The sequence below is a fragment of the Sinohyriopsis cumingii genome, chromosome 10 (assembly GCF_028554795.1).
Source record: "Sinohyriopsis cumingii isolate HCF-2022 chromosome 10, ASM2855479v2, whole genome shotgun sequence".
NCBI classification, from domain to species: domain Eukaryota; kingdom Metazoa; phylum Mollusca; class Bivalvia; order Unionida; family Unionidae; genus Sinohyriopsis; species Sinohyriopsis cumingii.
In genome coordinates, this window is record NC_142970.1 from 15,833,153 (window position 1) to 15,861,060 (window position 27,908).

The following is a 27,908-nucleotide window of genomic DNA, read 5'->3' on the forward strand; positions in this document are numbered from 1 at the left end:
CATATCGTTGCGCAGAATTACCCGACGTGCAGAATTGGCCGACATGTTGGGTATATATGAATATGTTGGCCTTGAAGCAGGTGGCTGGCTGCAATAGCCACCACTACACTGCTGCATCGCACAGTATATCTGAAAGCATCAACTCCAGCTGCCTTGTTTGTTAATCAGTGACATAGGTAACACACAGTTTAATAGACTTTTTAATATTTATATTTTTCGGGCTAATACTACATATTATTTAAGAATATTGTTACGTATATCAGATTTAATTCATATTTATTTTAATTTAATTGTTTGTCAGTTTTAAATATTTTATTCTATTATATGCTATTATAATGTAAATTTATTCACTGGAGATTATATTTTTCCAGAAAATCGGTTGACCTTAATCATTCTTTCATAAACACCAGGTGTTGACCTGGATTCTGACCTTGATTCAAGATTAGTTGCAGCCACGTGAATAAGTTCTGTTTTTATTTTAAAATGATTGGTTGTTGTCAAGTCATGATGGGATTACATGGGTTAAGAAGTAAACAATTTTTTAAAATTTTATCCTCAGAGTAAAATCATTGGTCTAATCAAGGCCATATTAGGTGTACGTGATCTTTGCTCTATGTAAATACGATCACGTGACCCTTATTTTGATTTCGAAATTTTGGGAATTTCGAAACTGCGTCTTAGAATACTATATAACCTTTGTTTTAGAGAGAGATCTCTGTTTTCGGGCTTTTACACTTGGCATCAAGTTGTGTTCTTGTGACGAAATCACATTTTTGTGTTATAATTTTCTTCAGATCGGTTGGATTTCAAAAGGATTAATTCTTTTTCCTGGAAATATTTGTGTACTCAAACAGGATTCTTGAACAAAGACATTTGGTGAAGTTGTATTCTAATTTCCATCTCCGGAGTGTCATTATTTGTGTTTATACAAGGAACTGTCGATGAAAAAAAAATAGTACAGACTACAGCATACGTCATCGTCATCCTTCTTGGATTCTTCGTCGGATTCGAAATTGAAATTATTAGAACATTTTATTACTAGGAATTTTGCAGTTTAATTTGTGGATTATTCTTGGATTATTTTTGGATTTGATTCTTGAAGCCGTGAGTTCTTATTTTGTTTTCATTTTTACAGAATTTTTCCAGGGAAATAAATTATTTGTTAAATTTTACAAAGCTTGTTGTTTTCACTCTTTCTGTGTTACTGTTTATCAGAGCCATAACATGTAACATAAGAATATTCTGTATACCACCGATGCTAATAATGGATGCGCGTTAATGACTATATAGTGACTTTACGGATGCTTTCATTTCTGCACACCCTGATGTGAAGGCAGATCTGGCGCATAAACATGCACTGGAGCAGTGGAACAATTGTAAACAAAATGAAGAAGTCAAAAACTTGATTCGAGTTTGGCATGCGAGATCAGCAGAAAAAAAAATTCGTCTGATGAGCATGTGGGCCCGCGCTGCCACACCTAAGGCAAGTCTAAGCCAATCATCAGATTCAACTACTTCGACGCTAACCACATCATCTCAGGAACTTCCGTCAAGTGTGGTGATAATAGTGACGTTCAGGCAGTGGTGGAAGAAGCATCTTCTGCTGACATAACAGCAAGAGAGACGGATGTCAAGATGTAAACTACAGCAGTAGCATGTCTAGTGAAGAAAAAATCCAACGCTCTACACCAGCACAAGACACAGCAAGCAGTGAGTTAGAATCTGTCAACACACAAATGGTTAGTCTTCTACATGTAAAAACACTCGACTGTGGACAGTCGATATGAAAACAAAGTCTGATGAACTCGGCAGCAAAAAGGTACAGCTGGATGAAAATGTTAAAATGTCTGACAGCTGAACGAGCACGCAAACATAACTCCAGGCTAGACTTCAAGAGAAAGCTGACTGAAGTTACGGAAGAACAGCCAGTCATTGGCCAGCGACTGAAAAAGGTATGTCAACAGAAAGTAGGAAGGCCCCGCTTAGAAGATGACCAACCACAATTGCTAAAGACAGTCATGGACATTGTATCATGTGGAGCAGCTGCTGATCCGTGACGACGATCTGAGAATCTTAGTAGCTGCAAAACGTTGGATGACTTGCATGAAGCCCTCGTCCAATATGGTTTCATCATCAGACTGAAGGTAAGCGTCACATGACCACAGTGCCTGTCATGCTGCTTAAGGCAGCAAACAGTGAAAGGTGCAATCATGTGAATGCTTATTTTGCCACAGCTACAATCTGCTACTTGAAAGATCTCGCTGTTGCCATGGGAGAACACTTTTTTGTTCTTGAGCTAAGATGACAGGGCACGTGTCCCACTAGGATTACTGGCAGCAAATAAGCAGGCGCCCATTCTGATGCACTTGGAGTATCGTGTGCAGCTGCCAGATCACGACTGGGTTATAGCTGAACGAACAATCAGTCTATGCTGCATGTGTTATAAAACCAGGGGCTGTATCGTATTCAGGACCAACTGCTATCTTCATAGTGGGAACCATGACAGTAGCACAGCAATGACACACGCTGCTGATTTTGAAGAACTCAAACAACTTCCTGCCTTTCAGCCTTGTATGTGTAGTAATGGATCAGTGAAGCCGATTGTGGTCATAACAGCAGATGGCGGTCCGGATGAGAACCCTCGATTTCCAAAAACACTAGCCGCAGCCTATTGAGCCTTCCATTGCAACAACCTGCATGCAATTTTCGTTGCTTGCCATGCACCAGGGCACTCTGCCTATAACACCGTCGAACGACGCATGGCTACTCTGTCACGTGACCTATCAGGATTGATTGTGCCTCACAGTCATCATGGATCTCATTTGGACAGCAATGGCAAGACATGAGAGAATTGGAAAGGGCCAATTTCCAGATGGCGGTAAAGTGTTGGCAGAAATCTGGAGCTCAACGGTTATTGATGGATTTGGTGTGGTAACATCTTTTGTATCATGTGATGCAGGAAAACTAGATATCAATCCAACGTCAGATGAGTGGTCAAGTCGTCAGATTAAACAGTCGCATTATTGCTTGCAGATTGTGAAGTGCAACATTGAATCCTGCTGTGGTCAGCGTCGCAATAACTACAGTGATATGTTTCCTGGATGATTTTTACCTCCACCTGTTCCAAATTGCATCACAGATAAAGGGATTACCTATGCACCAGTTGTCAGCAACAGTGGAACGCTTGGATCGCTTTACCAACGACTGGCTCTTTTACATCTGCAGCCTTCACACGACTTCCTGAGGATGACATTTGATTCATACTGTCCGTCGGTGACTGCTGATCTTGAAAAGCTCGTTTGTAATCAGTGTGGCCTGTATATTCCATCTCAGTCTGCGAAGTGCAATCATGACCGTATTCACAGGCATGCAACAGTGAGCACAAAAGCTGAGGTGGCAGACATAGGCGCTGTGGAGCCTGAATCCGTTAGCGCTGTTATGTCAATTGCATCATCAACTTCCGCAACTGAAAGTAGTGATGATGGTCTGCCAATTAGTCTCAACTTATTTGACTGGCTACAGTCTGCGTTAGTTGAAGTGGAGTAAGACATTGACAGTCTATCGAATTTAGGTTTCTTTGAGATGACAACTTTAGTTGTAAGTTCTAAATAAAGACTTTTTAAAGAAAGAACTTTCTGTTTAATTTCTATTTTGTTTTGTTTTGAGCTACATGTTGTGATGAGATCAGTGAGCGTTGTATTTTGAGAGCACCAGCTATTACACTGCCAAACCCTAGAGCAGTGTATAATGCTAGATCCGGACGTAGGCACCGGGGGAGGGGGTAAGCCACATGCATACAAAAGTGGACAAGGGGGAGGTGGGTAGTAAAACATATATTATCTGCGGATTTCCTTTGTGGACAACCTCTATGGGGGCATACCATGATCGATCTTTTTACATCCAGGTATAATCGCAAATAGTCCACCTTCTTATATCCAGTGCAAGATATCGATGTTTGGTCCATTTACGCTCTTTCTCTCTGTTGAGAGGATATATTTGCCTTTGTCTTGCACCCCCTGTCCCCAACGATCTTATTTCCAAAATGTCTTAATTTGAGATGGTCTGTTGACCTTTGCCAATCTCCCCACAATGACCTTGAGGTGCAGACGTTCATATTGATTATGATTACTTCTCTCTACCAGGAAACAGTCATGGGGCAACGTGTTTTATCCTTGTCCAGGCAGTCTTCGTCTTCATGCCTAGCTCTTGTCTGGAAAACCGTGTATTAGAAACAATTCAACCATTCAGTCATAGAAAGGATTGCACAGCCTTAAAGACACTCCACTTTAAAGGCTGATGATGGTAAGCGGCATGTTGTCAGGGACTGGTGCAAGGTAAAACAAAACATCGTTATTTCCAGTGTGACTGTCCCAAAAGTAGCTGATTTGTTTTATTTGACTGCTCTAAGTGTTAATATTGGTTTTGAGTAAACTTAATGGCCGGTATTACATCCTATTGGACATGTTCTGTTATCATGTCAAGGATCGTGGTTGTAACAATGACCTATCTCACTTGTTGTCCAACTTTGACTTACACAAGCCTAAATCATTCATTGGTTAATTCAGGACCATGCTGAAACTCCTTTCATGCACATCCCGTTTCCTGATAGCATTCGCTTTGACATGCAGAGTCAGTGAATTACATGCCCTGTCTGTTGCCCTAGCCTACCTTCATTTTCATTCAGATCTCTATGCAACTCATCATACGACCTCTGTCTTCTACTGACACAACCCAAGAGACTTCCAAACAGGGCCTGGTACAAGTGCTCAAATTTTATTTGAGGTGGACTCAGCCAGATTTTGGAACTCAACGATGCTTCTTCCGTTCAATTTGACCTAGAAAACCCCTCAGTCCATCATTATTGAAGTAATGTCACATCACTGGAACTGAGCTGTCTCATGAAGAGCTCTGCTCATCTGAGAAAAACAGTTTCTTCAACCAGTTGCCTTGAATGTCATATCTCCATCAAATATAGTATAGAGGCCATCAATTGGCATGCAGATTCAAACTTCTAGAGATGTATCTATACGACTTTGCTCCACAACACATTCTGGAACAGGTAGACCTATCCTCAGTCGCAAAAGTAGCAGCGTGACTCAACTGACATCACCACAACCATCAACTGGGCACCCTGTGCAGCTTTTATAAGATACACCTGGAAATTTTATGGGGAAAGAAGATCTTAGTATTTCTTCTTTCCAGATTTAACCATGTTGCATTCATTTGGGCAGCTTGCTAATTAAGAGAGTGGGCAATCAAATCTTCTTCCCTCAGAGTTTACTTGATGTGTTTGTATGATGCTCAATATTCTCTCCACCTATTACATCTTCTCCAAACGTTAATTCTTATTTGAAGGAGAAAGCACATTTGTTTGTTTCACCTAGACCACCTGCCTTATCACATATGTTTAATACCTTCCCATCGTCTCCTTCAATGTGAGCATCCCATTCATGATGTTTTGCTCAACTTAAAACTACCACCACGGGTTGGTCACAAGGGAAGGTAATGTGCAAGAGTTATTTCCTTTTTTCTATGTAATATACGCACAAAAGAAGAATTTTTGCCTTTGGGAGGACTGGATTCAGGAGGTAGGAGGGCTTATATCCATAATGTTAACCTGATCGGGTAAGTATTCTAGGAGAAACGTAATGGACTGAAAATTATCTTTCTTATTTCAGAGCTATCGTTATGAACTGTGTGCAAAGTACTTCAGAGAGATCCGTTCTTATCTAAGAGACAAACCTACAAGGCTTCACTTAGTTGATGAGGACTTTGCCATTGACAACACTATTTTAGACCGCAAATTGGAGGATTTGAAGAGGAAAATTGTTGAGGTGGCATCTCATCAGCCACACTGGGGGGAGGAGATACCCGCACGGTGGCTTCCTCTGGAACAAGAGATGATGAAGCTGAAAGCTGTTGGAATCAAGGTACGCATTCACAGGCATGATAATGTACAAATATTTTCTTTTCTTACTGTGATAGCCATATTGACATATAATATTTATGCTGTTCTTCCATTGGCCATCGATCCTGAATACAGTTTTGCATCATGGTATGCAATCTAGTAAATACAGATTCATGTTTAATTTTACTCTGGTGCTATGGTAACTCATTCGTTAGAGCATTGGAGTCCTAGTTCAAGTGGCAGGTGATTAATACCCATCTATATCAGTCAATGTCAGCAGCCTCGTGCGTCCTTGAGGAAGGCAATTGACTCTTATTTCCTCAGCATTTAAAGTGGCATTAAGTAACAGTCAACTTCAACATTTAATGCGCTTTATCATAGTTATAAGCACATAACCCTTGTTGATAGTTTCAGGCTGTTGGGATAGTGTTTCAGCTTTAAAACACTTTTTAACTTCTTGGATTCTTTGACATTAAAAACCATAGCACATTCAACCAACAGGCGCTTGATATAAACAGTGTAAATACAAATACACATAATGTATTTAGTGCTGCGTTGCAGTCAATTTTGACATATTTTTGCCCCAGAAAGAACAGTTTATGTATTTCTTAATTATTTTCTTTATAAACGTTCCATGTGGACATGTTTTACATTATTAACAGCCACATGTTGCTATGGTGCATGGACAAGAATTAAAAAGCTATTGTTACTGCAAAAATGATTTTCCTTGCAATCTTTTTTATGGTGACGTTACTGCGACATGGGCTTCACGATTAACTGACCCACACCGTTTCAGCTCAACATTAAGCATTTATCAACATTATCCATTGGTAGTATGCCTAATTAGGAGCGAGAAGAGAGGTTCATTGTGATGGTAATTTAAAAGTTATCTCCAAAATCATATCATAAAATTGTATAATCTCTTTAAATGTTGCTTGTAATTTCAAGGAACAAAATATACAATCTGTGGACTTTTTAAAAGCTTTTCTGAGTGCTATTGTGCAGTTCTCATTTATCTCAACATTTTCATCATCCCATTTGTATTTTGCCATTTCTTATGTCATGTGTATCCTTGTCATTTATCATGTCAGCTGTATCCTTTTTCACCACATTTGACATTTTCCCTAGTCATCACACTGATTGTGTTTACCTGTGTTCCATTCCATGTAATTTGAGGACTTCAAGTACTTCATCATTTCTGCATCCTTCTCACTGTAATCTGTATAATGGTTGTTTTGATTCATTATTTCTTTCTTTAATTTCTTTCAGCATTTTGGAATAATTTTCAAGATTTATGCAGATACTGTCATAAAATGGCTGCTTGGGACATAACTACCAACCAATTCGGCATGCATATGTATGCACGAACAGTTGAAAGTCACCATTACTATTGAGCCAGAAATTAGGAACCTGAATCTTCCTCCTTATAGTGGAAGACACCTTCCATTCCCATTACTATTGAGCCATAAAGAAGGAACCTGAATCTTCCTCCTTATATTGGAAGACACCTTCCATTCCCATTACTATTGAGCCAGAAAGAAGGAACCTGAATCTTCCTCCTTATATTGGAAGACACCTTCCATTCCCATTACTATTGAGCCAGACAGAAGGAACCTGAATCTTCCTAATTATACTGGAAGACATCTTCCATTCTTCCTCTTTATCCTGGAAGTCACCTTCCATTCCCAGGTTGGATATATAGAAGTTCTAACTTTAGGCAGGTCACCATCTTGCATGCTGACGGTGATGTGGCTCTTGCATAGTTTTAAATCTGGTAAAAAGCTAGTCAACATAGTAAAATCAGTGCCTCATCAAATATGGACTCAGTGCTATGTACACAACAATAATCACAGCAGGAACAGCAAAAGGTGACCCAATGCAGTAAGGCTGGAAACTTGTGTTTGATTTAAAAGAGAGTGCCATTAGGCATACCACTGTTCCTGTGGTTCCAGTTGAGATAGTGTGCAAAGACCAATACTACCTTCCGTTCTCCGGGGCATCAATATGTTGTCTGCTGCAGGCCTTGTCGACATCTAATACCATTTACCAACACTGGTAAAATGTCGGTGCAAATAAAATTTCTTGAAATACAGATTGAGGAACTGCCTTCGTCTATTAGACGGCAGCGGAACCTCTTTCATAATAAAACTTGCCATTCGCTCCTGTTGTAGCTCTCTTTTCGAAGCCCAAAAACAAAAGATACCTTTGACACCATATGCTGAAGACATTGGAAATCTCCATGTGTTCGGCAGGATTGAAATGGGCTATACATGTGTCATGAAATGTCCGCTGAAAATGAATTATGTTATCCCAGTTTTGAAGATGCAGCTAACTTAAAGGCCGTTAGCACCACTCCTTTCTCCCATTGGACACAATTATTGCTAATGAAACTGCATTTTTCTGGCGAGCATAAAAGCACAAGATAGTTACTGCCCTTGCTTTTATTGGCAATAACTTTTTTATTGCTGCTGAGTTGTAAGGAAGTCAACAAAGAGAACGAATGGCATGATAGGGCTCTTGCAGCCATTTAGGTAACTCTAACTGACTACCAGCATACATATCTAAGTGGCTTCATATTTACGGACACACACACACAAATAATACAGAAAGTTAGTGGAGTTGGAAAGGATAACGACAGGTGAGGTCTGTCCACAGCCACTCTCACAAACAACCTTAGTAAACTACTTCCCTGTTGTTTTTAGACTCTTGCCATCGTCCTGCCTCCATAACACTTCCAAGTACCTTTGACTCCACATTTCCAACAAGGCATGTCAGAAATCCATGGGCATGGCAGCATATACCTATACAGCTTTCTACACATACCTTTATGTATCCCAAGTTCAACCATGTGCAGCTATGTTTGGTAAAAAAACACTATCATCAAGCTTCATAATCTGAGACCTATTTTTCTTAAAATAATTTGGTTTGACCCCACCTTGACAAAATGACGGGCAGTGCAAATAGTATTCGGATCAAGACTTTTGGGGGAAGCTTAGTGCTGGCGAAACTCTTAATTTACAGCTATGAGTGTGGGATTGTTTCCGATTCTATTTTACATTATGCACTGGTGATTTGTGGTCCCCACCCTTTCAAGTGGAAGGAGGTATAAACAATTATTTCAATGTATCCATGTACATCAGTTATATTACTCATATAAGCCACATGTTTGGCAGTTTCCGTCCAACTTCTCATCATTTTACCTTCACTCTATGTTGCATCAGAGTGAAGGCACTCTTCTGTCCATCTTTTCAGGCTATGCTCAAGCGTACAGCAAAGAACCCTGCTGACAACAATGGTAGATTCACTTTGGCAACTGTTCTCTCACCAGTCTGTCAAATTCAGCATGTGCCCAAATAATTACAGTTTGATATCGCATATCTGATCTTACTTCCCAATTCCCTCCTCACTCCCTGTTATGATGTTCTTTCAGGCTCAGTCTAAGTCAAAGAAAGACAATATTCCATGTGACGGAAGTTAACTGAGGAATTGGACATGGGTAATGTTTTGTTTTGTTTTTTGTTATTCTATACCTACAATTGGTAAGATGCCCAGTTACTAATTGAAGGAGATAATCGCATTGGATGAAATGAATAAGAAACATTTAACTCGAGGAAACTAAATCGTATGTATACTTTGTGTCTACAGGTGATTCCATTGACTTTGTTGGAAGACTTGAACAAGGCCGGAGCTGTTCAGATAGCATCAGATGAACTAGATTTATTTCTTCGATTCCACCATGACGTTGGAACAATCCTTTACTTCAGGTAGGATTGGAATTGTTTTTTTCTCTGTAAGTATATGTGTGTTTTCATTTTTTTACCCCATATCCAGGGCAAAAGTTTGAACTGAAAATGGACATGATAACTGCAGGAAATTCATTTCTGTAAAACATAATTCTAGTATGAAAGATGGGTATAATACATGTAATGTTCAGTTCTTTTGAGGAATTAGGTTTTCATCTACCTTTTGAGGGTTAAAAATTGGTTTAACACTATCAATATAACCAAGGTTGGGGTAAGGCTCTGAATCAACTGTTTCAAAAGATAATCTCACCATTTTATCTCAGTACCATTAAAACTATATTGTACTCTTTGTCAGTTGCTTTAAGTTTCATCCAATAGCAAATATTGATTAATGTGTTGGATGGGATCATGTCTGCTTAGACACGAATACAAGCTGTCTTTACTGCAACAACTTATGGTAAGCTTTTGCCTCTAGGTTTTTGTGAAAATGATTCAGTGAATCAAAGATACCAAAATATATGTTAGCTGTTTCAATTGCCGTTGGAGATTTCATTTTGAAATAAGTACTTCATTACTTGTCGCTGTGGCATTGCTTCATTGTTTCCCCACCTCAGATGGAAAGTTTTAGAATGTATCAAACTAGAAATAATACAGACCCTGTCTGTTCCCCATGTCACTGAACAAGACAAAAATACAGACCCAGTCTGTTTCCCATGTCACAGAACTAGAAAGAATACGGACACAGTATGTTTCCCATGTCACAGAACGAGAAAGAATATAGACCCAGTGTGTTTCCCATGTCACAGAACTAGAAAGAATACAGACCCAATCTGTTTCCCATGTCACAGAACGAGAAAGAATATAGACCCAGTATATTCCCCATATCACAAGCTTATGCTCAATAGCCATCATTTTTCTTATCAACATATATTTTGTTTTGTTGAATTGAAAACATATTTCCGTTTTATCTCATATATCAGAGATACGTTCTGGCATTTAAATAAGCTATATGTGTAGATACAGTGCATACTGTCGGTTCTTTATAGATTTCATTATAGTTTACACTCTGTTGGGAGTATTTAGACCTATGTTGTTAATTTTTGTCTGCTGTAACGTTTTTGGTACAGTTTCTGCTTAGGAAATATTTTACATAAAACTTGATCATAAATCAAGTAATTTTGGTTGTTTCTAGACTTAATAGGGAAGATATAGTGTCCCCGTTTATCTCTGGGGCTTTGTGACCAGTTATCGTCAGCATTTTGTGTTGTTAAAAAACTTTGTTTCATGATTCTTAAACAAACTGTAGTATTGAAGTTGTAATGTCTTGTAGGGGTCTAACACCAACACTAATCATCATTATATTGTACTTGTCTGGTTTTACACCAGTCATTGTTATCAATACTGTGCTGAATATCGAATATTTTTATTAGTATTGGATTGGGTTCAGAGTATGTATTATGGCATTCACTATGATCAACATTTTTTTAATTAATAATTTTTTCCTGCAGCAATAATATCACAGTATGTGGACAGTTGTGGGTATAAAAAATTCCTGTGTGATGGGCACTCCAGCCAGCTTGCTTCTTTTTCTTTACATTATTGTCATTAGAATAGTCAACAGGTTTCGACAGTTATCAAAAATAGGTACTATCCAAGTCGGTGTTTGGCATGCTTTATAAATTTACATCTATATATTTTTCCTCAAACACTTCAGTTTGCATGGTACCTAATCAGTGTGTTTATATAACCCAGTGTTCATTCTAGATGTCTCAGTGAGGTTATGTGACCCAGCGTTCATTCTTGATGTATCAATGTGTTATATGACACAGTATTCATTCGTGATGTTTCAGTGTTTACATGACCCAGTATTAATTCTTGACGTCAGTGTTTATATGACCCAGTGTTCATTCTAGATGTATCTGTGTGGCTATGTGACCCAGTGTTCAATCTTGATGTATCAGTGTGTTTACATGACCCAGTGTTCAATCATGATGTATCTGTGTGTTTACATGGCCCGGTGTTCATTTTCCATGTATACATGTGTTTATATGACCCATTGTTCTTTCTTGATTTATCCATGTGTTTATGTGATACAGTGTTCAATCTTGATGTAGTAGTGTGTTCATATGGCCCAATGTTCAGTCTTGATGTATCAGTATGTTTACATCACCCAGTGCTTGTACTTGATGTATCAGTGTCTTTATATGACTCAGTGTTCATTTTGGATGTATCCTTGTTTAAATGACCCGCTGTTAATTTTGGATGTATCTTTGCATTTGATTTATTTATTTATTATTTTCAGTTTGCTTCTAGCTCATGTTTACCCCCTTGACATGATGTCACTTAAGTAACATTCATAGAATGTATGACTTAATATATATTCCAAGCTCTCAAAATTATTTCTGCTGGTATACACTTAATTTGGTGAGATATATGAAATAATTTATCTTATACATTTACGTTAATGTGTAACATGTTGACTTAGTGATAGAACCATTGTGGATATTTACTTTGCTTACTTCGGAATTAGTATCGTTTATATGTTGGAAGATACAAACCATCTTTCTGGTTTGTGGGAATAGCAGCTTTCATGATATTGGCTGCTTATGTTAGTTTAGCTCAGCTAGCAAACTATTCATGTTGAAATAAGATTGTTAGTTTAACCAGCAAATACTCAGTCTTTCTTGAATGACTTACCTACAGGTGTTTAGCGATTCATATATGTAATCAACCTTAAATGTAATAAGTCTTAAATGTAATCAGCCTTAAATGTAATCAACCTTAAATGTAATCAGCCTTAAATGTATGGTGCAAAGGACTTTAGACTATTATTAGCCTTCATCTGTCAGCACTCGTGTCATGTACTGCATTAACCATGCATGCCAGTGGGACAGTTTCTTTGATTTTGGTCCATTGAGCAGATCACTGATGGAACTGTTAACTATAATCAGTCTGTTCCAGCGTGTGTCAGGAATCTAGTAACTAAATAGATGTCCAAGTGTCATCTGAGCTGCAGTTTTATGGGGCATTTTTAAGAGTAAAATTAAAATTTGGGATCGAAACTTATTTGGTGTTTACAGCTAAGGGGTTTGGTTACTCGCAAAAAATATGACAATATTAAACAAGGAAAAATTCAGGACTAAAAATGAATTGGTGTTGAGTGGATTTTGGTATACTGATGTTAGTTTTGAGGGGACTCACTATATATATATATATATATATATATATATATATATATATATATATATATATATATATATATATATATATATATATATATATATATATATATATATATATGTATGTATATATGGATAGATAGATAGGTTTGTGTGTGTCTTTGTGTGTTTATTTGCATTGTGAGTGATATACATGTCTTTTTAAAGTGGTTAAAGTAACATCAATGGAAGATGTCAGACCATACCTTTTAAATCACTGCAATTGTCTCAGTGTATGGGAAAATATCCCATGGTTAAGCACATTGTGCTATGATGTCTCTGTCCATCTGTTGATCTGCTGATCTGTCTGTTACCAGATTTGTAAGCACAGTAACTCAAATTTCCTACCATCTACACTTTGCAATAGATGTCACTTGGTGGAAGAAAGTGACCTATATATTTTGGCATCAAATGTTAAAAGGTCAAGGTCAGTGTCTGAAAGAAGAATAATGTCTTCTGCACAAGCACTCAAACTCTTTACCATATACAATTACTAAATTGTATGGCTTACACTTTGTGTAAGGAAGAAACCTATCAATTTTTTGGTGAAACGTCAAGGTAATCATGATTGAATGAAGACAATTATTCCTGCAAAATACCTCGAGTTCTGGACCATTTAAAGTTACTAAACTTTGTGGCTGGCATTCACTTGGTAAATTGAAGAATATTATCACTGGTGCATTGATCTCTTTAGTTTTTGTTACTAGCAGTATACAGGTAAAGTAAAAGTACTTAATATTTAAATAATTATAACTCTGAAGCAAGAGTAATATTTTATAGCTCTGGTTTTCATTGATGCTTTTGTTTATCTTCCACAGCCTGGAAGTATTGAAAGAGCACATTGTGTTGGACCCACAGTGGATGATTAATGCCCTTAAGTCCCTCATCACTGCTGAGGAGTTTGTTCTGAAAAGTGCCCTAGCTATTGCTGACAAGTGGTACGAGTTCAAGCAGAAAGGAAAACTGTGTCCAGAACTAATCGGTTTGTAAAGTTCTTACTTTGTATAACATATTTGCCTTGAACAGATTGAAACTTTGCACGCACATTAATCCTATGATCTGGTTATACATATTTGTATAACATATTTTCAAAATATGGCTGCCTCTTTAAATTTTATGGCAATTGAAATAAATAACAAAACGGGTTTGCTCTTTAATTCAATCGTATGTGAGTTGTATTCTTATGTACCATTGTTCCATGCTTAAAAAATGTTCAGATATTTTGATCATGGCCTCTCTTTGCAAATGAATGTTTGCTTTTTTATGTACATGCATCATGTGATACAGATATCTATCATAATTTCAACTGATGTAGATCGTGTGACATTGTATGTCTTGTACTCTATTTTGCCTGCATCAATTCATTGTCTATTGACTATCCATCAACATTTGTTACTTTTCAATTTCTTCTAAAGTTTTCGAGCCTGCTGGATCAAACTTGGTAGTAAAGTTACAAGCTACTGTACTGAGGTTAGAATATTACATGCTACTGAACTCATGGTAATGTAGAATAATGTTTCTTTGGTTAAAAGTCAAATTTCAAAGTTAATGGGACTGAAAAGAGGAAAATGGTTTCTGCACAATATCACAAGTTCTGTATGATATACCTGGAACAAACGTTATGGGTGGTATGCATTTTGGGTAAGGAATAATGTTGTCGATCTTGGGGTCCGTGTGTCAAACTTCAAGGTCAAATAACTGACATAAATGTATTTTGCATTATGTTGTTGATAGTTTGCACTTGGAATAAGGAAAAACCTATCAATCTTGGGACAAAAGGTCAAAGTTCAAGGTCTGTATGAGTAAAAAGAATGATATTTGCACAAAAGTTTCAGTTCTCAAGTGTACCTTCACCAAAGCATGTTTATGGCTTGCATGTTGGGTAATAGAGAGGTCTATTGATTTACGAACAAACAAAAATGTCAAGGTCAGTGTGATTGAAAAAAGAAATTATGTTTCTGCACAATAACTTGAGTTCTACCTCACAGACCTAGATTAAACTGTGGACAGCATGCACTTCTTAATGTTGTGGGAAAGGGTTACCAGTCATGGTCAGTGTGATTCAAGCAATAAAACATTGTATTTGTACATAAACAGCATTTATAAATCATATACTTTGACTAACAGTGTATAGGGCATGCACTTAACATATGGAAGGGTTCGATCAATGTGGAGGCCAGAAGCTCAAAGTGCTATAGCATTGCAACTCAGTAATATATAAGGCAATGTGTATATATATATATATATATATATAGAGAGAGAGAGAGAGAGAGAGAGAGAGAGAGAGAGAGAGAGAGAGAGAGAGAGAGAGAGATAGATATTGGGATCTAGAGGTTAGAGGTTATATTCATTGTTAGTTCTTCCTCTACCAGATTTACTGACCACAAAATATCCTAACCTATAATGTACTGAAAATCGCACTAAACACACAGTCTAAACCATGGTTTGACTTCTAGTGGTTGACAGGTATAGTAGCTACTGAGGCAATGTTTTATAATAACGATTAAAGTTTTATAAAAATATCTTTTTTCAGGTGATTATAGCACTTATAATTTGCTACTATAGAAACAATGTTCCTTTTGTTGTGTGTTATGTACCAGTATATGTATAGTATAGTACATGTATGTATAGTTCTCTTCCAGTATACATATGTATGGCATGTATATGTAGATCAGTGAAACGTAGCACACAGAACACATTTTGTGTTTGATTCTGGATCGAATGGATAGCCAGTGTAGGGTACTGAGCAGAAGGAATGTGTGCTCTGATCATGGTACTCTAAGTATCATCCAAGCAGCTGTGTTTTGAACATTTTGAAGTTTCTGGAGTAGATATTGAGATGAACCAGACAGAACTGTTATAATAGTCCAGTCTTGAAAGTACTGATGAGCACAAGTGGTTTAGTGGCATCAACTGAAAGATATTAAATTTTGCGAATGGATCTTATGCGTCTCAAGATATGCAACCTTTGCTGTTCATGACATGTTGTTGCAATGTGAGAGTACTGTCCAGAGTAACACATAGTTTTCGTACTGGCTGAATTTAATGTTGGTCTTGCTGATATTTATTGTTTTAGGTAAATGATATGAATGAGAAAGTCTTTGTGTTGTGATCAGAATGGCCTCAGTTTTATCATCATTCTTCTGCAGTTTGTTAAATGTCATCCATGATTTCACACCAGAAATGCACCTCTCTACTTAGTTGGATGGCTAGATTTGTATATTTCGGTGTCATCAGCGTACAGTTGGTGACACACTGGATGATATATGACACTTGAGAGCGGCTGAGTGTATAGAATGAAGAGAACAGGTCCAGGAACAGACCCACAACATAGATTAACTGGACGGGAGTGTATTCCATTTGCACACTCTTTTGTCCTGTTGACCAAGTACGACTTGAACCATAGTAAGGCTGGATCATGAATGCCAAATACATGCTGGAGACGATGAATTAATATATCGTGTTATATTGTGTCAAATGCTGCAGACAAATCAAGGAGGATGAGGACTGTAATCTATCCACTATCCAAAGCAGAGACAATGTCATTACCTACTTTATGAAGAGTAGTTTCAATAATGTCGCAAGGGCAATATGCAGATTGTACACTGCTAAAAAGACTGTTTGAATTCAGATGAGATACAAGCTGGGATATAACAACCTTTTCTAAGATTTTTGTATGAATGGGAGATTAGAAACTGGGCAGTAATTCTTTAAATCGTTATGGTCGAGTTTTGGTTTCTTCAGCAGAGGCTTTACAATGGGAATTCCCCGGATGAAGAGAGAGGTATTAATTCCATCATTTAGTGAAGGCAGTAATGGATCTAAGCACTCAAGCAGCAGTGATGTTGGAATTGGATCAAGTTTACATGACTTTGGTCCACTATTCATCAGAATTGTATGTACTAAATCCACAGAGACAGGTTAAAATGCTGCTAATGGTCGCCGCTGAAATTCCGTATCCCAACTCTATGGTGACGATTCAATTGAAATAGTGTTGTCAAGTTTATCTCTAATGGTTTGTACTTTGTGAAGGAAGAAAGTTGCAAACAGGTCCGGAAGGTCGACTGGAGAGAAGGTAGTTGGAAGTTATGAACATTTGCTCCTTGACATTAGCTTGTTAATAATCTCGAAGAGATCTTTGCAACTGGAACTTTCCATGATCTTAGTAATGTAGTGGGCTGATTTTGCTGCATGGGGTATATTTGTGACATTCTTCTTAGTGGCTTCATCGACTTGCTTATGAATAGCGAGTCTGGTGGAAACCCAAAGCCTCTCAGCTTCACAGCGGTCTTCTTTAGCAGTGCGAAGCTGGTCCCTAACACTGCTATACCATGGAGAACACTTTTGAATTGATACTCTGCACTTGGTGGCTGGGGCATGTTTTCGAGCAATGAACGCAGGCAGTTATCGAGTTGTTCTGCTTGTAGGAGTTAAGCAAGTTGTTAGGTTTGCTTGGATGTCATGCATTAGTTTGGTTCTATTTATCATACAGAGGTTTCTCTTAGAAGCAAATAAGGTGGAGGGTTAGGGACAGATACATCAAGATGGCATATCATGCAGAGGTGATCTGATGCAAGTTCGTGGGATACCAGGGAGGACCGTAGAATATTATCATTAGGTCTATGAAGAATCCAGTCTAAAACGTGACCATGTTTATGGGTGGGTTGGTTAACTGACTGTGAGAGGTTGAAAACATTAATGGAATCAATGAGTTTTGACGTGCTTGGGTTTCCTGGACAGTCAAAGTGAAATTTGAAATCTCCAAGAATAATCAGATTGCCACCTATCGATGATCCATGCTCCAGGAGATTCGGAAACTGCTCCAAAAAGAGACATTCATTCAGCTTGTTTTTTTTTCTATTAGGAGGAGGGCGGTATAGGCAGAAAAATGGACTGACCTTTAAAGGCTCCAGTGTGAGTGTGGCTTGGACTAGTTCAAACGATGTGTGGTTGAAATTGAAAATTGTGTGGTTAACATGTTTGATCATGGAGTTGTTTGTGATGACAGCAATTCCAACTCCGCGAGAGTGGCGGGGGAACGACTTCATGGAGTTACCAGTGGTTGTTAGATCTGCGCACTTGGGTTCATCGCCTGATGTTTTTAGTCATGTTTCTGTCAGGAGGAAGACGTCGATATTATGATCGCTTATAAAATTAACTATTTCTGTGCGCTTTTTCAGTAGTCCTACTGATTGGGCACTGAATAATGCAATATGCAAAGATATGTCTTGGATAGTTGACACAAAGATTGGTGATTTAATAGGGATTTGAATACCTAGAGAAATATATTACAACTGTTACATTTACTTCTTCACATAATTCATCTTTTTTGCAAACTGTAAGAGAGGATGGTTAACTAACATGCATTTCAATTTGAATCTGTGTTTGAGTGATTGTGAATACCTCAGCCATTACACTGAAATAATTGATAGCAATGTTTGTAAATGTAAGTTAAATTGTTTCATCTCTGCAATTAAGTATTAGTTTTCATAGCATTTCAAACCCCACAAATTTACTGATATCTTCATGCATGTGTCAGCCCATTACATACTTCCATATTGGATATACTGATATCTTCATGCATGTGCCAGCCCATGACATAGTTCCATATTGGATATACTGATATCTTCATGCATGTGTCAGTCCATTACATATTAAATATTAGATATACTGATATCTTCATGCATGTGTCAGCCCATTACATAGTTCCATAGTGGATATACTGATATCTTCATGCATATGTCAGTCCATTACATAGTTCCATAGTGGATATACTAATATCTTCATGCATATGTCAGTCCATTACATAGTTCCATAGTGGATATACTGATATCTTCATGCATGTGTCAGTCCATTACATATGCTCCTTTACTACTAACAAATTAACTCAACTTTCTACTTTACTGTATAGTTCCGTATTGTAACCATTATTATGTCACACTCCCTTTCTTCAGGCTTTTGGGGATGGCATGATGTTCAAAATGTCAGTCATATGTTAATCTAGTTTTGCAAAACTTTTCTGCATGATATTTAAACACAATTATATTTTGACTACTGTCACAATCATTCGACTATTATTCTCTTTTAAATTATTTCTTTTTCCATGTGCATGCATATAAAATACATGACTTGTTTTTGTACAAATATATGTGCGATTAAGTAACTGTTCTTTTGTTGTTAATAAATGTACATAGTGTTAACAAAAATGAGCATTGGTTATCTGTACCCTACACTGGCTATCCATTCGATCCAGAATTAAACACAAAATTTTTTCTCTGTGCTACGTTTCACTGTCGGACTCTAGTCCAACATACCTATCCGACCTCACCCATGTGTACACACCAGCAAGATACTTACACTCCTCTTCTGACAATCGTATACTCATTATTCCCACTATGAAAACACAGTCATATGGACAGCGTTCTTTTGCATACCAGGACCAGCAGCGTGGAATGAATTGCCCACTGAACTTAGACACAAAGACACAGTGATCACATTCAAGAGTGCTCTCAAAACTCGCCTATTTCGACTGCAAGAACAAACTTAAAGACCTAATAATGTTTCCTACCTTAAATATTCTCAGCATGTTTTTTAATGTTTTCTAATTGCATGGTGTTTGTTTTTGTAATCATATCATTATGTTTTATCTTGTAGGTGTTGTCTAATGTTGTAAAGCACTTAGAGCTTCTAAAGATTAGGCGATATACAAAGTCCTCATTATACTTATTATTATTATCTACGTTGGAATGTGTTCCAGAAAGAAAGTATATTAGTTTACATTGGAACACAATCATTAGCATTCCTGAAGATTGGGTGCAATAGTTTACAGTGACATGCCAGCAATAGCATTCCACTAGTTTGGGTAAAATAATTTACAGGGACATGCTATCAGCATTGCTCTAGTTTGGTGCAGTATCATACAGGGATATTCATTATGAACATTCCTCTTGTCTGGATACACTAGTGTACAGTGGCATACCGTCAACAACCTTCTTTGAGTCTGGATACAGTAGCGTACAGTGGCATGCCATCAATAGCCTTCCTTGAGTCTGGATACAGTAGTGTACAGTGACATGCCAGCAATAGCATTCCACTAGTGTGGGTAAAATAATTTACAGGGACATGCTATCAGCATTGCTCTAGTTTGGTGCAGTGTTCTACAGGGATATTCATTATGAACATTCCTCTTGTATGGATACACTAGTGTACAGTGGCATACCATCAACAACCTTCCTTGAGTCTGGATACACTAGTGTACAGTGTCATGCCATCAATAGTCATCGCTAAGTCTGAATACAGTAGTGTACAGTGGCATGCCATAAATAGCCTTCCTTGAGTTTGGATGCAGTAGTGCACAGTGACTTGCCATCAATAGACTTCCTTGAGTCTGGATACAGTAGTGTAAAACACTGGATAGTTGACGGCACACAGAATGGCATGTATGGTATTCTAAGGTTATGAATTATCTATTGCATACATTATATCTACATAAGCGCTACACAATTTAGGATGTTTTCAGTATGTTTGAAAGAATATTTTTTTATAATTGTCATAAAAATGGCATCTACTTGAATACCTCAGTTGTTAATGTAATAGGTATTCTCTTGCAATTTCCAGATGCTGTATGGTCAAAGAAGAATAATCCAGATTTCCATGACAACAAGCAACATATCTTACTACTCATGGAACAATTAAACATCATTGCCAAACCAAGATATTACAGTGAGGATGGGTCTGAAGTCAAGGTGAGTTGACTCAAAAGTCTGAATGATAAATTATTATTGTATGAGAGGTTTTTTTTAAGAATTTTGACTTTCTACATTATTACACTGAAAACATCCTGACTTAGAATCCGTTAAGCTGCCAATAAAACTGTTCCATTTAGGCACAAAACTGTCTTCCATGACAATCCCTTGAACTGCTAACAAAATTGACAGAAGTTCCTATACTTTAAACATACACTGTTAATGGTGAATATTACCCTTCTGCCAACAGAACTCCTAAGTTATTACCACTTCAAAAAAATCCTCCTGAGTTTCTGTACCCTTCTGCCAACAAACTGACTGGAGTCATTATATGCATTCTGCCCTCAAACAATCCTGAGTAACTACACCCTTCAGCTAAGAAAACAGTAAAGAGTAACTAATTGTCCTATGTGATTATACTTCTGTCTATTAAATGTGCCTAGATGATTGCATTTTCTGTCAACAAAGCGGTCCCAGGTGACAATGCACTTTCTGTCAACAAAACGGTCCCAGTGACTTTGCTTTTCCTGTCAACAAAACAGTCCCAAGTGGCTATGCCCTTTCTGTCAACAGAACGGTTCCAAGTGACTATACCCTTTCTGTCAACAGAACAGTCCCAAGTGACTATGCCCTTTCTGTCAACAGAACAGTCCCAAGTGGCTATGCCCTTTCTGCCAACAAAACTTATCTGAGTAACAGAATGGTAGTAAGTAACCTGCCAACAAAACAGTCCTGTAAAACTATACCACTTAGACTGCCACTACAATTGTCCTGAATTACTTGCCCATGGATTGCCAACAAAATAGTTCTGAGTGACTGTTTCATTTCTGTCTACAAAACTATACTCAGTGACTATACTCATTCTGTCTAGAAAACTGACCAGAGTGACAATACCCATTCCATCTAGAAAACTAACTGGATTGACTCTACCCATTTTGTGCAGAAAAATGACCGGACTGACTATACCCATTCTGTCTAGAAAAATGACCGGACTGACTATACCCATTCTGTCTAGAAAAATGACCGGACTGACTATACCCATTCTGTCTAGAAAAATGACCAAAGTGACGATACCCATTCCATCTAAAAAAAACTAACTGGAGTGACTACACATTTTGTGTAGAAAAATGACCGGATTGTTATACCTATTTTGTCTAGAAAACTGCTTGTATTGATCATACCCCTTTTGTCTATAAAACATAAGACTGAACGCATTCGATGTTGAATTGAAACGTAATTTAATTTGACTTGAACCAGTCAAAGTATTTATAAGTTTTAGAGGAAAGGTTCTATTCTCAATTGATGGAAAATGATTGTATCTCCTGATTTCGTGTTTAATAGTCTCAGTTGTTAGTAAAGTTGCCTGTGTGACCTGAGACAAATTTCAAGGTACTGATTGAACTATAATGTTCTTCTGATAATTCATTTTGTCATTTGACTGACATGCGCTTGCCAATTTCTCCTGAAGATGAAGTATACAGATCATAGGAAGGCAATGTGATCATTTCTCCATTGGCAGTGTGGCAATAGCCTTTGTTGATCATTTCTCCAATGGCAGTGTGGTAATGGCCTTTGATCATTTCTCCAATGGCAGTGTGGCAATGGCCTTTGATCATTTCTCTATTGCAGTGTGGCAGTAGCCTTTGATCATTTCTCCATTGGCAGTGTGGCAATGGCCTTTGTTGATCATTTCTCTAATGGCAGTGTGGTAAAGGCTTTTGATCATTTCTCCAATGTCAGTGTGGCAATGGCCTTTGATCATTTCTCTATTGCAGTGTGGCAGTGGCCTTTGACCATTTCTTCATTGGCAGTGTAGCAATGGCGTTTGATCATTTCTCAATTGCATTGTGGCAGTGGCCTTTGATCATTTCTCCATTGGCAGTGTGGCAATGGCCTTTGATCATTTCTTCATTGGCAGTGTGGTAGTGGCCTTTGATCATTTCTCAATTGGCAGTGTGGCAGTGACCTTTCATCATTTCTCAACGGGCAGTGTGGCAGTGGCCTTTGATCATTTTTCTATTGGCAATGTGACAAATGGCCTTTGATCATTTTTCCATTGGCAGTGGTGCAGTGGCTTTTGATCATTTTTCCATTTTTCATCATGGCAATGGCCTTTGATCATTTCTTCACTGGCAGTGTGGCAATGGCCTTTGATCGTTTCTCTATTGGCAGTGTGGCAGTGACCTTTGATCATTTCTCCACTGCAAGTGTGGCAATGGCCTTTTGATCATTCTTCCATTTTTGATCGTGGCAATGGCCTTTGATCATTTCTTCATTGGCAGTGTGGCATTGGCCTTTGATCATTTCTACACTGGCAGTGTGGCAACAGCCTCTGATCACTTCTCCATCTGCAGTATAGGAATGGCCCTTGATCATTTCTTAATTGGCAATGTGGCAACATCCTTTGATAATTTCTCCAATTGTTGTGTGGAAATGGACTTTGATCATTTTTCCATTGGCAGTGTGGCAGTGGCCTTTGACCATTTCTCCACTGGCAGTGTAGCAATGGCGTTTGATCATTTCTCAATTGCATTGTGGCAGTGGCCTTTGATCATTTCTCCATTGGCAGTGTGGCAATGGCCTTTGATCATTTTTCCATTGGCAGTGTGGGAAAGGCCTTTGATCATTTCTCTATTGCAGTGTGGCAGTGGCCTTTGGCCATTTCTCCACTGGCAGTGTAGCAATGGCGTTTGATCATTTCTCAATTGCATTGTGGCAGTGGCCTTTGATCATTTCTCCACTGGCAGTGTGGCAATGGCCTTTGATCATTTCTTCATTGGCAGTGTGGCAGTGGCCTTTGATCATTTCTCAATTGGCAGTGTAGCAGTGGCCTTTGATCATTTTTCCATTTGCAATGTGGCAAATGGCCTTTGATCAGTTTTCCATTGGCAGTGGTGCAGGGGCTTTTGATCATTTTTCCATTTTTCATCATGGCAATGGCCTTTGATCATTTCTTCACTGGCAGTGTGGCAATGGCCTTTGATCATTTTTCTTTGGCAGTGTGACAATGGCCTTTGATCGTTTCTCCGTTGGCAGTATGGCAGTGGCCTTTGATCATTTCTCCACTGGCAGTGTGGCAATGGCCTTTTGATCATTCTTCCATTTTTGATCGTGGCAATGGCCTTTGATCATTTCTTCATTGGCAGTGTGGCATTGGCCTTTGATCATTTCTACACTGGCAGTGTGGCAACAGCCTCTGATCACTTCTCCATCTGCAGTATAGGAATGGCCCTTGATCATTTTTCCATTGGCAGTGTAGCAATGGCCTTTGATCATTTTTTCGTTGCAGTATGACAATGGCCTTTGTTCATTTCTCCATTGGCAGTGTAGCAATGGCCTTTGATCATTTTTCCATTGGCAGTGTGGTAAAGGCCTTTGATCATTTCTTAATTGGCAGTGTGGCAACATCCTTTGATCATTTCTCCACTTGCAGTGTTGCAATGACCTTTGGAGGGACAATTGCTACATTGCCATATTTCCTTCCCCTCTATTATTTTTACAAATGGTAAAGACAGCCTTCATAAACCAGTAGTATTTTTCTCCATGTTGGTTCAAGAATTCAAAGGACATGATGTCGAATATTGTGTCTTTAAGATACAACTTTAAATTCAGATATCTTAAATACTGTCTCTCTGAGAAACCAGCATAACAAATAATAAGTAACCATTTAAGAGCTTAGATGCATTTCAACTACTTAAAACACGAATACAGGTGACTAGTTATGTGTTAATATTACCCAGTGACATACGATGGATTAATAGGAAAAATCTTTAATAAGTGATATTAAATATTACGAGTACATACAACAAATAAATATTGCGAGTACATAGAACAATGGTGTAATTTAGTAATTGTTAAGAAGGTGTGTACTTATATCAGTCTGCAAGTGTCTGTTTCTTTACTGTGATGCTGCATTTCGCATGTTTCGTTTATGTGTCTATTGAAAGAGTGGGACTGAACATCAAAATGATTGTCTCATTGAGTATATGTTAATACATGGCCAGAATTTATGTGGATTATATTGCTGTCACGTGGCAGTTACTATTATTTTGTGTTAGAATATGGATTAGGAAAACAGTTTTAAAAACGTAGTCTTACTGGTAACAGTTTACACACATAGTAATATGTTGCCATGTAACTGAATCCATCGACATATCTTTAAAAAAGTCAAATTCATTTGTGAATTGTCCCCTCTCTAAATTTTATGCTCCTAATTGTCCTTTCTGAATGGTACAGACACTTGCCGTACACCCTCTGCCACCAAAGCTATCTGGACAGACAGTACCCCTTCCGACAACAAAACTGGCTGGAATGACTATACCCCTCTACCACCAAAGCTGTTTTCAATGACTATACGTCCTTTGCCAATAAAACTTAACTTAGTGACTACACCCTTGGACACCAGTGAAACAATGAACTGTCTATATGGCCTCTGCCAACAAAACCGAACAGACTGATTACACTGATTCTGTTTACAAATATGTCCAAAGTAATTATACCCCTTCTGTATACAAATAAGTGATGAGGGCTTATACACCTACTGTCTGCAAAACAGTCACAAGTGACTATTTACCTCATGTTTGCACACATCATGAGTGATTATACACCTACTGTCTACAAATTAGTCACTAATGACTATACTCGTAATGTCTGCACAACAGTTATGAGTGACTCTATACCTCATGTCTACACAACAGTCATGAGTGACTATACACCTTCTGTATACAAAATTGTCTTGCATGACTATTCCCTTTCTACCTACACTGTCACTGTAAGTCAATATATTATTTCCATTTACGTGACTGTGATGAAGGAATAATGTATCATCTACTTTTATTAGAAGCATTTCAATGTAAGGAAGTATGATCCAACATGCCCACTGTAGTGGTAAATATAAGTAGACATAAAAGCATCCCCTGGACCGTGCCCTTTTTGCGCAGATGAGTTTCACTTTGTTATTAATTATCCCATGTTTACCTTCAGTTATTTACTGTCATACAAATTGCATTACTTTATATACCTCTATGCAGATAACTGGAATTACTATAAATCTCCTACTAAATTTTGCTTGTTAATTGCAAAAGATTTAAAACTTAAATGGTCAGTGTGTAATAGTTTTTTATTTTTTTATGTGTGTGCATGTTTCACATGAGTGCATGTAATTTTGGTCGGTGGCCTTGTTGCAAGAATAAACATTATTATTATTGTGTTATACAGTATGGATCCCAAGAATCGGGGAATACTGTATGATATATATAAGGCAGCATACAGTATATCTGTCATGGGTCAGGGAATACTGTATGATTTGTATAAGGCAGTACACTATATCTTCCATGTGTTACGAGTCTAGGCGCTTACAAAATATAACAAGAGAAATGTTAAGACAAGAAGCTTTGTACATTTTAACAAATAATTTATTTCCCTAGAATACCAAGTGAAAAATGAGAAAAAGAACATAGGTTTTATGAATCAAATCCAAAAATAATCCAATAATTAAATAATAGAATCCTTAGTTATAAAAATTCCTGATGAAATCCAAAATGGAAGACGATTTCTTCTGTCGCAGCATCCGAAGTGCTGCAGTGTCAACAGTCTCTTTTTGAGTCCCAGAACATATTATTCCAGTTTTTTTAATTCTGTATAAATTTCGATAAATGTCCTTGTCCAAGAATTAATTTAGAACACTAGTATTTCCGAGGAATAGAATCACTTGAATACAAAATAATTTGAAGAAAATATAATAATTAGCCCAAACTGTACCAAATAAAACAACTTGACTTTTCAAGTGTTAGGACACGACTGACAATTCTTTCTCAATACAGCAGTAATAATTCTAAGACGCAAAACAGATGCCCAGATGAGGGTCAGCCTTCTAGAACTGGAAGTTTGACACATGATAATTATTATGTCGTCCAGTTATGGCCTTGACATAACAATTCTTACTCTGAGAAAGAATTTTTTTAAAAGAGGGAAACAAGTTGTTTACTACAACTGTCACTGATTTTGAAACAAGGAACTAGGTTAGCATTATATACAATGTTTCTAGTATTAGGTATTTACGTCAAAAATAGGAACTTCAGTCAGAACTGAACTTTTTTCCAAGCAATATCAAATCCAGCAAACAAAGTTACATTACAAAAGCATGTAACAGAACTTTTAAACAAATACAAACTAACAAATAATTAATGAAATATACATAACACATGGGTCAGGGAATACTGTATGATGCATATAAGGCAGTATGCTGTATATCTGTCATGGGTTGAGGAATACTGTATGATGTGTATAAGCAGTATACAGTATGAATCTCATTGATCATTGAATACTATATGAAGTGTATAAGGCAGTATACGGGATATCTGCCACATACAGATTTATAATGAGTGAGTATCGTGTACTTCACTAGTATGTAATAGTATTATTATAACGAGTGAGTAGTCCTTCATTTTAAATGTCCATAGTATTTTATTATAACACAGTCTCACTATAAGCTTATATAATTTGGCTCTTATGGATGGTGTTATAATAAGGTAGCACTACATGATCTACTTTATTTTATGGTAGTCCTACTATAAAGTGATATTCTTTACGGCTTCTGTAGACATTGTTACAGTGAGGGTGTACTGTATAATGTACATCAGTATAGTCACATTCTCCATAAGGTAGTATTATATGGCTTCTATAGAGAGTGCTACAGTGAGGGTGTACTGTATAATGTACATCAGCATACTCACATTCTCTATAAGGTGGTATTCTATGGCTTCTGTAGAGAGCGCCACAGTGAGTGTGTAATGTATAATGTACATCAGTATACTCACATTCTCTTTAAGGTGGTATTCTATGGCTTCTGTAGATAGTGATACAATGAGGGTATACTGTATAATGTACATTAGTATACTCACATTCTCTATAAGTTGATATTCTATGGATTGTGTAGAGAGTGCCACAGTGAGGGTGTACTGTATAATGTACATCAGTATACTCACATTCTATATAAGGTGGTATTCTATGGCTTCTGTAGAGAGTGCTACAGTGAGGGTGTACTGTATAATGTACATCAGTATACTCACATTCTATATAAGGTGGTATTCTATGGCTTCTGTAGAGAGTGCCACAGTGAGGGTGTACTGTATAATGTACATCATTATGAGGTATATTGGCTATAATGCGGTATTTTCTATAACATCTATGGCCAGACTGTTATATTGAACGAGTACTGTATAAATTCCTTTCATAATGTCATTTTCGATACAAGGTAACACATGTATTCTCTATGACTTATGTGAATAGTCTT

General features: G+C 37.5%; 1 protein-coding gene across 1 annotated transcript in view; it reads left to right on the forward strand.

Moving 5' to 3' along the window:
• The window catches only part of LOC149789645 (uncharacterized), a 51,357-nt gene that overhangs the window by 10,214 nt on the left and 13,235 nt on the right, over window positions 1–27,908 (forward strand). The window contains exons 3-6 of the mRNA XM_089973082.1: window positions 5,679–5,930; window positions 9,554–9,672; window positions 13,688–13,851; window positions 20,487–20,614. Of these exons, the coding sequence (XP_089829208.1) occupies window positions 5,679–5,930; window positions 9,554–9,672; window positions 13,688–13,851; window positions 20,487–20,614 (663 nt within the window). The remainder of the gene's footprint in view (window positions 1–5,678; window positions 5,931–9,553; window positions 9,673–13,687; window positions 13,852–20,486; window positions 20,615–27,908) is intronic.